General features: G+C 38.0%; 1 protein-coding gene and 1 long non-coding RNA gene across 4 annotated transcripts in view; one reads left to right on the top strand and one right to left on the bottom strand.

Moving 5' to 3' along the window:
• The window catches only part of LOC149069445 (uncharacterized), a 57,958-nt gene extending 46,917 nt beyond the window's left edge, over nt 1–11,041 (bottom strand). Inside the window, exons 1-2 of one of the 3 annotated variants that reach the window (XM_089249893.1) lie at nt 10,902–11,041; nt 3,384–3,498 (exon numbers count right to left, since the gene is read on the bottom strand). In XM_089249893.1, the coding sequence (XP_089106019.1) occupies nt 3,384–3,481 (98 nt within the window). In that variant the 5' untranslated portion in view covers nt 3,482–3,498; nt 10,902–11,041. The remainder of the gene's footprint in view (nt 1–3,383; nt 3,499–10,901) is intronic. The other 2 variants (XM_089249895.1, XM_089249894.1) reach the window with 2 other exon arrangements.
• Nucleotides 11,042–12,420: 1,379 nt separating this feature from the next.
• Nucleotides 12,421–16,546, top strand: part of LOC149069437 (uncharacterized) — a 529,602-nt gene continuing 525,476 nt past the window's right edge. The window contains exon 1 of the long non-coding RNA XR_016195078.1: nt 12,421–12,701. This is a non-coding gene — a long non-coding RNA (uncharacterized LOC149069437). The remainder of the gene's footprint in view (nt 12,702–16,546) is intronic.

Raw genomic sequence — 16,546 nt, 5'->3', positions numbered from 1 at the left:
AATATTTAAAGATATAAATGAATTAGGCTTTACAAGATATACGTTGTTCCGTTTTCCAATATTTGTTTATTTTATAGAATTTATTTTTTCAAATCTGATACTCCCTAAATATTTCACATAAAAATGAGTGAAATTCATTGAAAAAATGAAGGAAAGTTTTCATCAACTTGATCGAATTGAGTCAAATTTCGTTACAGCAACATCCTAGCTTCTGCGAAAACGCGCCAAATGTAATAGCGCAGAACCTGTTCTTTCCCCGACAATACTGCTCATCTTTTCTTCACGTTCGACAAGTTTTATGAATAGCGTGCGCGGTCTATTTATATCTTAAGTCTATGGTCCCGATGAACTGCACGCCTCCAAAGTTTTTCAGTGATAATATGTAAATTGAGTGATGGGCGGGGCTTGAGAAAACGTACCCTGTAATTCGTCGCGCAAACTGCGTCATCCAAAATTTTATCCAATTGTATCACGAGGCACCAACACAAACATGAAACCAAAAGAAAAACATCTTCTCTCAATATGGGGTCGATTTAAGAAAATGAACGGCTTTCAGCAAAGTTTATAATGACAACAATAATTTTCAATATAAGATTTCCGGGTTAATTGCACAAATATTCATCAAAATGAAAAAAACATTAACATCATTGTGTGGGGAAAAAAATTAGCTTTCCAACGATATGCGACATCATATATAAATATTCTTGTTTCGCGACATGCCGAAAAATTTAAATCCAAACAAAGGAAATTCTTAAAAAAATTCAAATTCAACACTTTCTCGATGACAGAGAATAATTTCAAGCATATATAACATTATTTCAAAAGTTTCTCTCCCTCAAAATATTTTACAACACAAGCCTTTTTTTTTTCTTCAAAGAATTGGAAACAGTGGAGAGAAAAAAGGGGAAAAAAAATATAAATTTTTAAAATTGAAATACTCACACGGTCTCAAAATTATTTAACTCTTGATTAACAAAAATGTTTGTTTCCCTTATTTAAAAAAAAAACATTGACTCAGAATATGCAAAAGGCGAAAAATCGGCTTTTCAAACATTTAAAAAAATATACAACAGATTACGACCAAGTGAGAAAGAAAAAAAAGAAAAGGAATCTTATCTTCCTTTTACATGTACGGGACGCATTTGCGTTCGAGCGGGAACAAGAAAACTGACTCATCAATATGGCGATGATATCTTTGATTATCAGTGAATCATTAGGTGTGTCTCTCTCACAAAAGAAAGGATATATTATTCAAAAGAACACGCATTTTCTTGTTCAATTTAACTCGGCATTTCTCAAAATTTTACAGGAAGAATCAGAAAAATTCAAGGAATTTTTTGTTGAGCTCAAATGATTGAGATGTCAAAGCAAAGCATTTAATATTTAGGATTTTCCGACACATACAGTGTGATGCATAAAGAGTGTGTGTCCACTCTATACAAACGATCTGTGGTTCAGATCTCGGGCATTTTATGAATATCAGACGGAATGATAACACAAGAGGGAAAAAAAATATACAACCACGAGATTCATCTCAGCCTTCCACATTAAAATGAAGACAGAAGCTCAATAATTATTTACACGACAAACACAATTAAATCTACATTTAGCAAATTTCACTTGACATGACTATTCTACGTTGAAAATATGTCAGGCTTCTTTGTCAAAGGGGGGGAAAGTGTCCTACTTTTCCCACCGTGACACATGGCCGTCGATACTCACAATGATAACCAAATGACATATTCAGCGTCTAACCAGGCTTTAGCTCTTTTTCTTTTATTCCTTTCCCAAGAAATCGTAAAACCGAGTTCTGCCAAAAACATTCTCCGCAACAGACAGTATCAAAACTCACAATAGATAAAATTTTTGTCCCTATTGGATGTTGAAATTGTCAACATCCAACAGGGATCACATTACATTTTAGAGATCATCCACACTTCTTTTGCCCATGAAAAGAATGAAAGACCTGTCCTGGAAACGGCACTAAAATGATAGGACGGCCATGAGGTTTAGAATATTCATTCTTCACATGCACGCTGCCCCCCCCCCATTGCACAAAAAATAGACCCATCATATAGAACAAAGAAACAAAGGATTATCAAAGTACCCACAGACAACGTCAAAAAATTCATAGAATGTTAATACACTGGAAATTGTGTAAAAACCAGCAAAAAGGGACAGTAGTCGACTTAAGCGGAGTTAAGCCAAACATGTGTCGAGTTAGAGAGTTTCCCCTTCATTGAAATTAGTATTGGGCCAACTAAGGGAATAATAGATGTTGAGTTATCCACGTGTCGAGTTACTGAGAGTCTACTGTATTATAAATTACTAGAGAATATTATAAAAATAATTATTCTCAAGTTATTTATCAAGATTATTTATTATAATACATGTTATTACACATATATTCTTGATAATACTCTCTGGAAAGATTTCGGTAACTGAAGAATATTCTCATCGAGGAGAATATTCTCTGGAAGGACTATTATTAAAAAAAATAACTTCAGAATATAATTATTATTTTCTATAAGAATATTCCCCAGTAATTTATGAAAATTGTCCTTCCAGAGAATATTCTCAAGGATATTATATGTAACTATATTATAAATAACAGGAGAATATTCTCATCAACAACTTATAAGAATATTCTCAAGTTATTTATAATAGTAGTAGTCCTCGATTACATCTCTAGTCTATACCAATGGTTCTCAACTTTTTTTGATTTGCAGAGCCTTTACTGATACATAATTTCTATGGCAGAGTAGCCCGTAAGCCTATTTTCTAGTTATTCGTCAAAGTTATTTTTATTATTTAAAAATAGTTATAATTATTTTTTTCAAACTCTTTTTTTTATTATTATTTTCCTTGGGCAACTGCAGGGCTCCGGAGAGTGCATGCAGAACCCTTGGGGCTCCGCAGAATACTGGTTGAGAACCATTGGTCTATACTTAAGGTCCCATCTAAGAACTCGCGAGTTTCATTGTGTATAAATCAATTATTGAGAATGTGGCTCAGCCTTCTCACAAAGTATTTATCTTATTGGGGGGGGGGGGGGGGAGCTGAAGTCAGACACCAATGGACATGACAATCAATTTTGTACTGAGGAGAGGGATTGAAATCCTCTCAAAAAATACTCATTTTAATGAGGTTCATTAAAATTAGTATTCAGCTCATCTATCATGGAGATGATACAATTAATTTTAAAGGTGTTTTTTCATGGCAAAATATATCAAAGCGTATAAGGTATATCTCAAGGTATCCGAGGTCCTCCGCAAGTGCTGGCAGGTTAGAGAGGTTCAATTGTAATTACCTAAGTATTTTAATAAATAAAATGAATAAAAATCTGATAAGAGTATTCAAGATTGTAATGTATGAATTTTTACCGCTCATTTGCATTGTGTACTAAAACTCGCTCACGTTCACTTCTACTATGATTCAAGCATTTTTTACTTTCTTTTGAAATCCTTCTGACTTTAGCCATTTTCTGATCCTAGCAACCTAATAATAAAAATTCAAATAAATGAGATTACTGAATACATTGAATTGCATAATTTTCTAGTTAGCAAAAAACAAAAATGATTGTACATGTTCTAATAAATTGATGCAAATTAATAGTAGGGGGCCTAATAATAATTATTTTATTTACACAATGGTGTTTGCCACCTGATTTGAGCCATCAAATGATATTTCATAAAGAGATGCCACTGGAAAAAATTAGAGAGTAAGATAAAATTTTGTTGCTTCATACAAAGAATAACAACACTGGTCAACAATTTTTAACTTTTTTTCCTAACATGAGTGAAATAAGTTTTTCCAGACTAATTTTGGGGTGATGAATTCAAATTTGAATGTAAAAAATCTCCATCATATATAGTTTTTTCTGTATGCATGATGATCATTTTTGGAAATACACATAATACGCTATGAAAAACTTATATATACATTTTATGAAAAAAAAAAACTTATCATAAAATGGAGATAATTGGCACATTCTTAATAAAAAATTATAATACATTTATTACGATAGTTATTTTATCATATCCATACATCATTATAAATGAAATAGCAAAACAATTTTTTTCTTCATACACATGCATATACACAAAACGAAATTCATATGCATTTTTCCGGTATTTTATAAAAATAATTCAGTTATGTATCGTGTTGCTTTCTTTTTTCTGCAAAACCCAGCAGTAATCACTCACCATCGAAGGGTCCTACTTTTTTTTATATCACCCACCTGTCTTCTCCATAGTTTGAATGTCTTGGTTTAACCTTTATCCTTGTTCATCACCGACTGCTCCCAGGTAAGAAGGGAAAAATAAAAATTGATTTTTGGAGTCATTCAATATCCAAGATTTTTGTACGACAGGGGCAGGTCTTAATTAAACAAGATGTTGATAATTTTCTTCTCTGTGGTTCCCTAAAAACCCATTCATTGTAGATGTCCCCTAAAGTAGAATATGCCAAAATCATTGCAAAACACTGGAAGAATTTCAAGAAAAAATTGTTATGGTGATTTTTACAGCAGAACATTTCCAGTCAGCCGAGGACTTGAGTGGCTGTGGGATGAAAATACCCAACATGATTTTGACAAATTAAAACAAATGATAGAGCAAGCTCCATGTCTACATTATTTTGATGTCAAAAAGTCAGTGACTGCTTCAGTGGATGCCAACCAGCATGGATTAGGAGCAGTTCTCCTACAGGATAACAAACCAGTTGCAAATGGATCTGCTACACTTACAGCAGCTCAAACACGCATAGTGTGTTTGAGCTATCAGATCAAGAAAGAACTGTTAGCTGTAATCTATGGGCTGAAACATTTCAATTATTACACCTATGGAAGACCAGTAGTTGTTCAAACCAATTACAAGCCCCTTCTAGGGTTGAGTAAAAAGCAATATGACACGATCTCTCCCAGACTTCAGCGCATGCTGTTGAGATTGAACAAATATTATGTTGAACTTCTGTTCAAACCTGGTAAAGAGCTAAAGATTGCAGATGCCTTGTCAAGAGCTCAATTGCCAAATGACAAATTTGAAGAGGATTACGAGCAAGAAGCAGCTGTCTCGATTAATCTCCTTGCATGTGCTACACCCAATAAGTGGCACGAATATGCTTTGATGACAGCGAGTGATGCAGAGCTGCAGGATGTGCTTCATCATGTTCAAAAGGGATGGCCAGAAAAGAGTAGAACCAGAGCAGCAGCTCAGCCTTACTGGCACTGTAGAGATGAGCTGTATTATTCTAAAGGAGGAATAATATGCAGAGGCCAGAGAGACTTGTTGTGCCACAAGTTGCAATACCAGAAGTCTTGGAAAAACTGCATGTCTCACATCGAGGTATTGTTGCTTGCAAATTGAAAGCTAGAGAATATTTCTACTGGCCGAAAATAAATGAAGATGTGGAAAACTACATCAATAGATGTAAAATCTGTCAGCAAAATCAGAGGGCAAATTCTAAAGAAGTCCTGTTCAAACAAATTCTGCCTGGAAAACCATGGGAAAAAGTGGCGTGTGACTTTTTCTACTTGAGAGGTCAACAGTATCTTTTCATGATCGATTATTTCTCAAAGTACATAGAAGTTAAAAACATGGAGTACTAATGCAAAGGCAGTAATAGAAGCAATGAAAAGCATCTTTGCAAGGCATCGCATGGAATACCAGAAGAATTGGTGAGTGACGAAGGGCCACCATTTAATGCAGAAAGTCTTTGAAAAGTTTTCAAAGAGTGGAATGTGACACACAGTATTACTTCACCTCACTTTCCCAGAAGCAATGGCCAAGTTGAGAGAGCTGTACAAACGTTGAAGAAGTCTCTCACAAAAGCTCTAGAAGAAGGTAAAGATCTACATACGGTCCTACTGGATTATAGGATACAACCTACACAGGATCTTCCTTCTCCGGCTGAACTGCTGATGGGCAGACGATTAAGATCCTTTTCGACAACTCATCCTCATCAACTCAAGCCAAAGTTTTCTACAGCTGAAGCCAGTAAAATCTTGAAAACTAGACAAGCATATCAGAAGGAAACATTTGACAAACATGCAATGCATCATTCTGAACTCAAATAAGGCTCAAGGGTCTGGTTCAAAAAAAAGACCTCGTGAACCATGGCAACAAGGTGTTGACACAACCTCGTTCCTATATCATCGAGGGAAAAGAAGGAGGTACACATCGAAGAAATAAAAACCACATAAGAGAAGACAGAACAACTAATGAAAAGACAACCAGAACAGTTGAAGATTTGTACCCTTTAACGCAGTTAAAAAGATGACATCTTCAACTTCAGATACAATTCCAGGAGCAGGTCAAATCCTGAGAAAATCAGTGTGGACTGTAGTTAAACCCATACGTTCTAGAAATTAAATTGAATATTCATTATCACATCATCATACATTAACTATAATAGAACTTTAATGTTTCTTTAAAAAAAAACATGTAAAATATCTACTACTTAATACCATTCATAGAGGGCAGCACTATCCTGCCTTGTAAGATGGTGATAGTAATAAAGAAGGGCATCATGCTCTGGATGTCATGCCAACTGGTTGTAGTAATCTATGTCCATCACTATAGTTAGTGGACCAAACAGTAAACAGCCAAGCTTCAATATATATCAATTGGCACTCAGAATCATTCAATGATATCACTAAAAAAATGCTGCATAACAACATTTATGTGATCAGTGGGATCCCGGGTTTCTGATAACAATAATTGATTCTTAATAATAACAATTATATCCAAAAAAAATCCCAGTTGTGAGTAGGATAACCACATGTCTGGTTTTACTAAACAGGATGTATGGAAACCTATTCATTGGACTACAGAGCTGGAGCCTCTGTCAGTTTACGTTTTTACCCTTTAAGCAGCAACAACAAGATATCTTGTCTCCATAAAAGTCTCTTATTTTAGAGGCTTTGGCAAGCCCAGGTGGGGTTTTTTTTTTCCATTTAATTATTGAACAAACAGCACAACAGACAAAACAGACAATAAATTATAAAGGAACACTTTTTGACCCAAAGGGATATAAACAAACTTCCATAGGTGGTACTAATGAATTATATACAAAATTTCTTGGCAACATAAATAACGAGTTTTAATCCCAATTCAATTGTCCATAGCATCTTTGTTACCTTTCTTGTACATAAGTGTAACACTTGACTTTTTTAGTTTGTTATTAAATATTTCAGTATCTAGAGATTTATTAATCAAATTGGTTATTAGTGATCGATGGTGATGATGGATAATCTTAATTATTCTTGGTGTCAGACCATCGCTTGTTGCCGGTTTATTAATATTAGTTGAGTTAAGCTTTCAGTTTGTGGTAAGCCTATTTTTTATGAAGAACAACTGAATTGGGATTAGAACTTTTGTTATTTACAAAGGCATTTATTTGATTTTTTACTTCAGTATCCTTCACTCGATTTATAAAACTATCATCAAAACAGTTAGCTAGTTTACTTTGGTCATTACAATTGGATAATTTCATATTTTTTTTTTTTTATAAATTTGTGGTTTATAAATTTCCACTTTTCTTTTATTTGATCCTAAATTGATATTGTTAACATTTGATTTCACAATCATGTCTATATGGATTTTTACGATAGGCCTACGTCATAGTTTTTCCTTAACATTTATCATTTTAATTAGGTCATCCATAATTCATTCATTAAGCTCTGCCTTACTTTTTTCTTTAACATATGGTTTTAAAGAAAAATGGTTTTAAAGGGTAAGTTAGAATTCAATTTATGGATGCTATAAAATGTATATAAGCCTGATTTGTATTGATAACCGCGTGAAATCAACACCTCTAATAAATCGTTTAAATAATTCACAATTTGTCCAGGTTTTTTTCATATAATTTAAATTATCATAATTATATGGTGAAAGTTTTTATATGTAATCAATTAGTAGATGATGATCAGTAATTCCCGCATCATAAATGCCCATTTTACAATGAAAATCATTTTTAGTGAACGGTAAATACATGGTAAACATCAGTTAAATCAGCAATTCTCTCTCTCTCTCTGACTCTTGTAACACATTTTTCAAATGAAGAAAAACCATTTTAACAGAATAGATTCAAATATTCACTAAATACGAATGTCAATATCATTAAATGGGTTCATATTTATTTCACTCATAATAACCGTATCTGAGTTTTTAAATTTGTTCAAATTTATTCGAAGTTCATCATCGAATTGTTCAATAATATAGTTATGAGATCTATAAAATACCAAAAAATATATTGAAATCACAAATTTTTAGTGTTAAATTCTCCTGCTGTTTGAAATTGACTTGAAATTGAATTAACTTTGTATACCTTCTCTAATGTATATGTAAACCTCTCCTAATTTGTTATATTCACAACAGTTATAAAAACTCTAATAGCCTGGGATTATATACATATTCACTTAGGCATATCTTCATAAATCAAAATCTTCATTAGTATAATTAAAAAATACTATAAAGTTACCAAAATTTTTCCTCTGTATTTATAAACTCTTTTATAGAATTAGGTGAATCCAAGACAGTCACTCTGTCTCTGTTCATTTCTATATAGCTTTTGAGTTGCTAAATCAAACATTGTTTATGAGTACTTTTTCCCAGTGCGCTAACTAGGCAGGCGCAACAGGTGCACCAGCACAGGGCCCACATGGAAGGAGGCCCAGAATAGGCCTAAATGGGCAATTCCCTCTGGGTCCAAGAATGAGCCAGAAGGGGTGTAAATGTAAATTCTTGCAAAGGGCACAGGAATGGCTAGTTACAGCACTGTTTTTTTTTTCCAACTGACTGGTGTTTCTAATCCTTAATACTGTTGTCTCCGACTGTCTTAAAAACACCTTCCAATTTTTGTCCAGGAATACTGGTAGTTTTGTTCATACTTGAATTTCCTTACAGCATAAAACAATTGCTTGATATGTTGAGAAAAATGTTCACTGATGTAAATTCTCTGAGGAATGAAGTTCTTGTTGATGGTATCAGTATTTAGAGAAGTATGCTTTGTAAAGTTGATTTCTCAATGGAAAACTTTTCCCCTATACCAGGACCAAAGTGCCTCTTCGGAGCCCCGGGGCAAACTTTTCCTTCGGGCCCTTTTTAAAGAGGTTGTTATTTTGCAAAATAAGTTAATTTTTTGGGTTCCCATTTGACTTGGGGACCCTGGGACAGTGCCCTCAGGGTTGCAACTAAGGGGGAGCAGGTGGCTCTCGTGCCCCAGGCGCTAGACCCGAGGGGTGCAAAGTTCATTCTGAAATCTCTCCTTCAACATTACAAGGGGACGTCAAAATGTGCGCTTGCCTGGGTGACCAAGCATCTAGTTACGGCCCTGAGTGCCCTCATTGCCCAAACCTAGTTACGATCCTGCCCTATACCACTTGGTTTGCACCTGCTGAAAATCGGAAGAAAGCCTACTCTATTTAAAAAATGATATTTTGAAAGGGGTTTTGGTGATTTCTAATTGCCACTTGAAGGGTAAAAGAGGCCATGGGTTGTGGCAGCCCTAATCCATAAAGAAAATTCAGCTACTGAATTCTTTATGAAACAGGTAAAGCCAGATTTCCCTAGGAGCAGGTTCATCTGCACCATGTTGACCGAAAAGGACAATTTTGCATTGGCAGAAATGTGTAACTTTATCTCGCTACGCATTTGTGTTTTCCTAGCATGGCACATCATCTGTTCTGTTGTCTGCTTCTACACATATTCTTGACATTTTGCATGATAAAAAAGGAGACAGAAAGAAAGGGAAAAGAAAACACAACAAAAATAAACACAAAATCGACAAAACTCTTGGCGCACGACACATTTGACTCCTCCAGAAGCAGTTGGTCAATCATGCTCGATGTAAAGTGCTGGTGTGTTGCGCTCTGCAGGAAAACAGTCATACTGCTTTTTCTATTGGTATACCGTGTGGGTACCGTGAGTACCAGAGTACCGTGTATTGTGCTGGGCAATTCACGCTGCACAGAAAACCTGCTCCTATGAAAACCCAGCTTAAAGACGAGTTTTCCTAAGATTAGGTATTTCGCACCATGTAAACCGAATTGGTCCATTTTACGTCTGCAGAAATGTGTTAATCAATGTTAATAATCATGTTACGCATTCGTGTTTTCCTAGCTTGGCACATCAGCTCGGGGCGACTATTTGGCCCTGGCATCAACTATTCTGTCATTTGCAGGCTCCGGTTTGTAGAAAAGAGAAAGAAAACACAACCAAAATGAAGAGAAGATCGGGAAAAGCGCGGCACATGCTGCTTTGACTCCTCCAGAAGCAGTCGTCCAACCACGGCTGTCGTAAAGAGCTGACGTGAGGCTTGTTGCCCTCTGTAGGAAAACAGTCATATAAGCAGGGTTTTCCTAGGAAAAGGTTTTCTACGGTGTGCTCAGCGTGAAATCGCTGGTTGGTTAAAAACCTGAAATTCACGTTTTTTTTACCAATCTGCGTTTTCACGCTGCACACAGTGCAGGTAACCTGTTCCTAGGAAACCCCGGCTGTACCGTGAGTGGACGGCATGTCGCGCTGGGCGATTCACGTTGCACGCTTCACAGAAAACCTGCTCCCAAGAAAACCCGGCTTAAGAGTAAGAATGAATACGTAGGTGCAACTTAGGACAATTATATTTCATTAAATGAGGCTGACAAGGCTCCAACCCAGTGGTCCAGGAATGGACACTCTACTTTCTTACTTCATATATTTATCCATGAAGTTAATATAAAGACCCCCCCCCCTTCCGTCTCAAATTCGTTTTCTATTATTTTCCTTTAGGATAATCCGAGGCGGTCGAGGTCCCATTTACCTCGGATTTTCGAAACTACTGTATTAGTCATACCATATTATTGCTGTTACACGAGTAGAGATGAAATATCAATAATTAAAAGAAAGCAATAAAGAGATCACCTCGTACTCTTATTCAGCAACTGCCGCTTTTCAGCTTCGAAGAACAAAGACGGACCAGCTCGACGTCCAATACTATCAGCCTAAGCTTTGTTCATGTTTCCCGCCAAAACACTTGAATAAGCAGACGGCAAAATACCACTAACAGTTGTAGTTGTTGTTTTTTAGCTGCCGTGAACTGACCATATGTTCTCGAGAGAAATATGGGCAGGTGAGATAAATCAACACTTCCTATAACAACAGATGGCGTTGGCTCCAGGCACTAGGGGTTAGTTATAGAGAGACGACTAAAGGCAACGCCATCTATAGCTAGTAGTTATAGGAGGTGTTGCTAAAGGCCCGTTTCACGACCTATGCGCATGCGCCAGTGTGCGTGACCTGCAGCTCTGGAGGCAAAGCTGCATTAAGAGCATTAATGTTTCATATTACATTTCAAGCGGCTTTGTCTGGAGGGGTCTTTTTGCTCTCTCACGGAGGGGTTTATTTTGATTTCAAGCGTGATCCTGTTCATACTCCGTCGTCTCCTGAAGTTTCGCTAGAATTCCGCCGAAATAGTGGATGGTGAGGTGGCCAGAGGACACAACCTTCAAGTTTATTGAAAAATATATTCGCCATGAATGTTTGTTGAACTATAGAAATGGAAATTACCTTGTTCAAGCAAGCTAAAAATTATTCGATGTTGGGAAAAGCTATAGAATATTCTGTCGACGTGATGTCAGGAGTTAAAAAAAATTGAAGATTCAAAAATATATATCAGGTGGGGAGGATTTATATATTAAAAACTGGAGGGGGGTTTCGAATATTTCTCTCGTCCAGAACGAATTTGCTGCCATCTGTTGTAAAAATAAATGATCAAATATTTAACATAAAGATATCTCTGTAGATCAAATTAAAAAATAATAATGATTTCGAAAATTTGGAAATAATTTTTGTTTAATGAATTTTGATTATTTAATTTTTAACCCTTAGAATTTCCTACGAATGCCAAGAATCTTCTCCCGTATTTTCGGCTTACATAATTCATAATTATCTCCTCTTTAACATCGATTAAAATATCATATAATCGTTATTTACAACTTAGAGGAGAAATAGAGAAATCTTATATTTCTTCTCGATGACTTACATAAGTTTATAATATGTTGTGTGTTCTTTTTCCCCCTGTGGCGTCATCTCTCGCCCCCTTGCGTGGGTGGCAGAGGCGAAAAGAGGGGACAAGCGAACTGTTTCCCTTGCGTGACCTACTTGCTCAGTGTGTTGCTCTCGCGCAAGTGAGAAAAAAGTTTCTCCTTTTTTATTATTTGGAATTAATATTGTTAACCTTTGTGAATAGTTTTTTAAAATTAAATGAACTTAAATATTATCAACCGTTTCTTCAATCAGAGTCAGAATATACATCGTCCTCAATGTGTATCATATAACTATACCCCCCTTGAGTAAGTGAAAGTGAATAAATTTATATTCTTTAAAAAAAATATCATATAATGTGGCTCTGATCACAGTATTCTCAAGTTCTACCTGATCATCTTCATCCATCGTTACGAAAGCTATGAGCTTTAAAAAAAAGCACCTCTCTGAATGCCAGATAAATAAAAAATTATTACTATTATTCTCCCGCGCGTTGTGCGTCTGTCTCTCCCCGTGGATTTGAGTAGACTGAAGCGCGCATGCGCCAACTGCGCCCACCTCCGTAAAAATTATCCAATGAGCGCCTACTTACCACTTATCGTGTGGACAGTTTCAAGAAGAATCGGTAAGTTGAAATTAAGTTACCAACTAAAGCGCTTGCCTCGTGTAAACGGGCCTGTAGGCGCCGAAACCTACGGGCTGACGACATTTGAGCCCCCCCCCCCCCAATAATTTCCGAAAAAACAATGCAATGCGCCTTCCCCAGTAGCACAACGATATAGTACAATATCTGGACCATATTGTTATATATCGAAATGTCAGAGGAATATCAGATGTCATAACTATGATATAGAACGATCTTGTCCTATATGGTGCAAATTATTTATGATGTTAATTGATCAAGTCTTTAATTTTTCAGCCGAATATGTATTTGATTCCATGTGAATAATCTCTACTTTGAAGGAACACAACTTGGGACAATAAATTATTTTAATATAGTTTGAAAAACATAGATTTATATCGTGAACCTGACAAAGATCTATATCAGATTCTCAATAAAGACCTGATATAGATCTATCAAAGAAGACATAGCTCTATGTCCTGAACATGACATACATCTATATCGTGAACCTGACAAAGATATACACTGCTGGCCACCCAAATTGCAACACCAAGAAAGGCAAGAGATATCGACAATATTTATTTTGTAGATAACATGTTGACCAAGCATCAAATGATTAAATTTATAGACTTCTGTGAAGTGTGGTTCCCGCCAAAATCAGTAGCCAGAGTAGCCGCCATTGTTGGAGATCACCGCTGCCACACGCCTCGGCATTGATTCAAAGAGACTTTGGATGTGTTCTTGGGGTACAGCAGACCAAGCAGCTTCCACGCGTTGCCAAAGTTGATCTGGTGTGGCAGCTGGGGATATAATCTGGGTCAACTGTTGAGCAACCATGGACCACATGTTTTCTATCGGCGAAAGATCCGGAGAGCGAGTTGGCCAGGGAAGCAATTCAATCTGGCGATTGACGAAGAACCTTTGGACAATGCGTGCCACGTGTGGTCGCGCATTATCCTGTTGAAATATGGCTGTGGGCAAGCCCTGAAGGTAAGGAAGGACAACTGGCTCCAACACCTCGGAGATGTAGCGCTGGCTTTTTAAAGTACCGGCAATGCGTACTAGAGGACTGCGAGAGTGATATCCAATACCGCCCCATACCATAATACCCGGTGCAGGACCAGTTTGGCGGTGCATAAAGCAGCTGTTCAGCATCCTCTCTACACGGTGTCTCCAGACTCGAATCCGACCATCGTGGTGTTGCAGACAGAAGCGTGACTCGTCAGTAAAGACAATTTCATTCCATTGTGCCGTCCACATCGTTCTTTCATCGCACCCTTGGCGGCGGAGACGTCTGTGGTTCTGCGTCAAGGGTAGACGAAGCAATGGACGTCTTGCGGACAGACCACTCTGCTGTAAACGGCGTCGAATGGTACGCGCAGACACTGGATGATGCGGTACAGACTGAATGTGCTGTGCTATGGTTCGTGATGTGGCTGAGCGATCCGTCACTGCCATACGCACAATACGCCTGTCATCACGTGAAGTGGTGCACTGAGGTCGATGCGATCGAACACGTCGGTCCGTCGTACCCTCCTGCATCCAACGATCACATATCCGCATTACAGTTGTTTGGTTTCGTCCAACACGACTACCGATTTCCCTGAAAGATAATCCACAATCTCGGTAGACCACTATCCTTCCTCTGTCGAACTCGGATACTTGATCAAAAGATGATCGCTGTTTTCTACGAGGCATAATTGATCGTTTTTTTGAAAAAACCACAAGAAAAACACAATTGCCGTACTTCAAATCGTCCAAATCTCCAAGCCTTAAATAACGCTTTGAAGTGGCGCCACTGGCGCGTGTGATGTGCGTCTGCGCTGAAATTCAAATCATTTGCATATCTCACCTCCGCTAATGCATGTTGTAAATTTCATATTATTTGCATGCTTCCTTCAGGGTGTTGCATTTACGGTGGCCAGCAGTGTATATCAGATACACAATATGCTGATATATCAACATATCGTGTGCATTTAAATGAAAATATTGCCTTCAAATAAAAATTTTGAGAAAATTTAAAGTCGGTACAATTTTTTGTTTGAATGGGAATTAAAAACGTTTGAATGATCAATTTTTCATATGAAATTTTGATTTTAGTAGGATTAATTATGTTGATATATCAAAATCATTTCATCAGTTATAATTGAATCCTTACTGTGTATGTTTTATATAGTAGATGTTGACGTGTGTGTAGGTGGAGCCAGTCCAAACAGGATTTATAAGCGCGCGTAAGTTAAGACCCATTTCGTTCGCTAGCACACCTTGGCGAATTTCTTGGTGTTATTTTGCAGCAATAGGTTAATTTCAAATTGTAACAGTAAAAATGAGTAACCACCAACGTTTAGATGATGAGATGAGGTGGCGAATTGCGGGGAGGCTAGAAGCAGGCCAATCTCAAGTTCAGATTTGTAGAGTTCAATTTAACGCCCAGCGTCGTGTGTAACTTATGGAAACAGTTTCATGATATCAGATCCATCGAGAGAAAGCCTGGGAAAGGTGGTCCAAGAGCCACGACGGCCAGAGAAGATCGCCATTTGTCGATTATAGCGATGAGGCGTAACAGGAGTGCTACAGCTTTTCGGCTCTCTCGTGACTTGTATGCAGCCACAGGAACCCATGTATCAAGTGTGACTGTTTCCAAAAGACTTCATGAGAGAGGGTTGTTTGCAAGAAGACCTGCTGTTTGCGTCCCGCTCACTTCCACGGACAGGAGAATCCGTTTATCATGTTGCAGAGAGCATAGGGATTGGAGTATGGATCAATGGGCGACCGTTCTCTTCACTGATGAGTCCCGGTTCAGCCTAAGCACCGATTCTCGCCGTACGTTCATATGGAGAGAACCAGAGACCCGCTACCCAGGGGCGTAGCCAGAAATTTCGTTCGGGGGGGGGGACCAAAGTGACAGAACAATGGATTTGGCCATCTTTTTCGCTTTTTTCGGCCATTTTCTCACATTTCGGGGGGGGGGGACCAGACCCCCAAGTCCCCCCCCCCCTCGCTACGCCCTTGCCGCTACCTACCCTCCAATGTCCGCGAAATCGACCATTATGGTGGAGGAGGTTTAATGGTCCGGGCAGGCATCATGTTGGATGGCCGCACACCTCTCCATGTCTTTGAAAGAGGCACTGTGACTGGTGTGAGGTATAGGGATGAGGTCTTGGAGTCCTTTTCAAGGGTGCAGTTGGCCCTGAGTTCATTTTAATGGACTATAACGCGAGGCCACATAGACCTCTTCTGCTCGACGATTTTCTAGAGAGTGAGGATATTCGCCGGATGGATTGGCCAGCCAGATCTCCAGACCTTAACCCTATAGAGCATGTCTGGGACGCTCTGGGGAGGGCAATGGCAACTCGCAACCCCTCTCCGGGAACCATCCAGGGAATGAAAACAGCGTTGCTGAACGAGTGGGACCAATTGCCACAGGAAATGATAAACTGCCTTAATTCAAGTATGAAATCACGCTGCGAGACCTGTATAAGAGGGGACCATACCCCCTATTAACCCATTTTTTTGTTTATTCTGCAACCGCTGTTTCATACCTTCCGACTCCAACGAGTGTTGTGTCGGGAATGTGTATTACAATTATTGAATGGTTATTTGTTTTGTATTGTATCAATATATGTACATATCAAATTTCATTAAAATCGGTACAGTAGTTCTAGAGCAAATCGACCAAGTCTGCAAATTCTCTTAATTTCTTACACCAGGGGGTGAACTATCTCTGCGGTCCTTGGGGTGAACTATCTCTGCGGTCCTTGGGGTGAACTATCTCTGCAGTCCTTAGTAACTACTAGTCCTAATGAACTACCGGTCGGAGGACTGAAGCTAAGGACCGCTTCAACTACTAGTAGTTAAGAGGTACTATGTACTACCAGTCCTTAAGGTCACGTGACGTGAA

The sequence above is a fragment of the Pholcus phalangioides genome, unplaced genomic scaffold (genome assembly GCF_987345545.1).
Source record: "Pholcus phalangioides strain wild (caught in Gottingen) unplaced genomic scaffold, Ppha-v1.0 ptg000022l_1, whole genome shotgun sequence".
In the NCBI taxonomy this organism is placed as follows: Eukaryota; Metazoa; Arthropoda; class Arachnida; order Araneae; family Pholcidae; genus Pholcus; species Pholcus phalangioides.
Note: the sequence above shows the minus strand (reverse complement) of the source record. Positions and strands in the feature narration are given on the sequence as shown.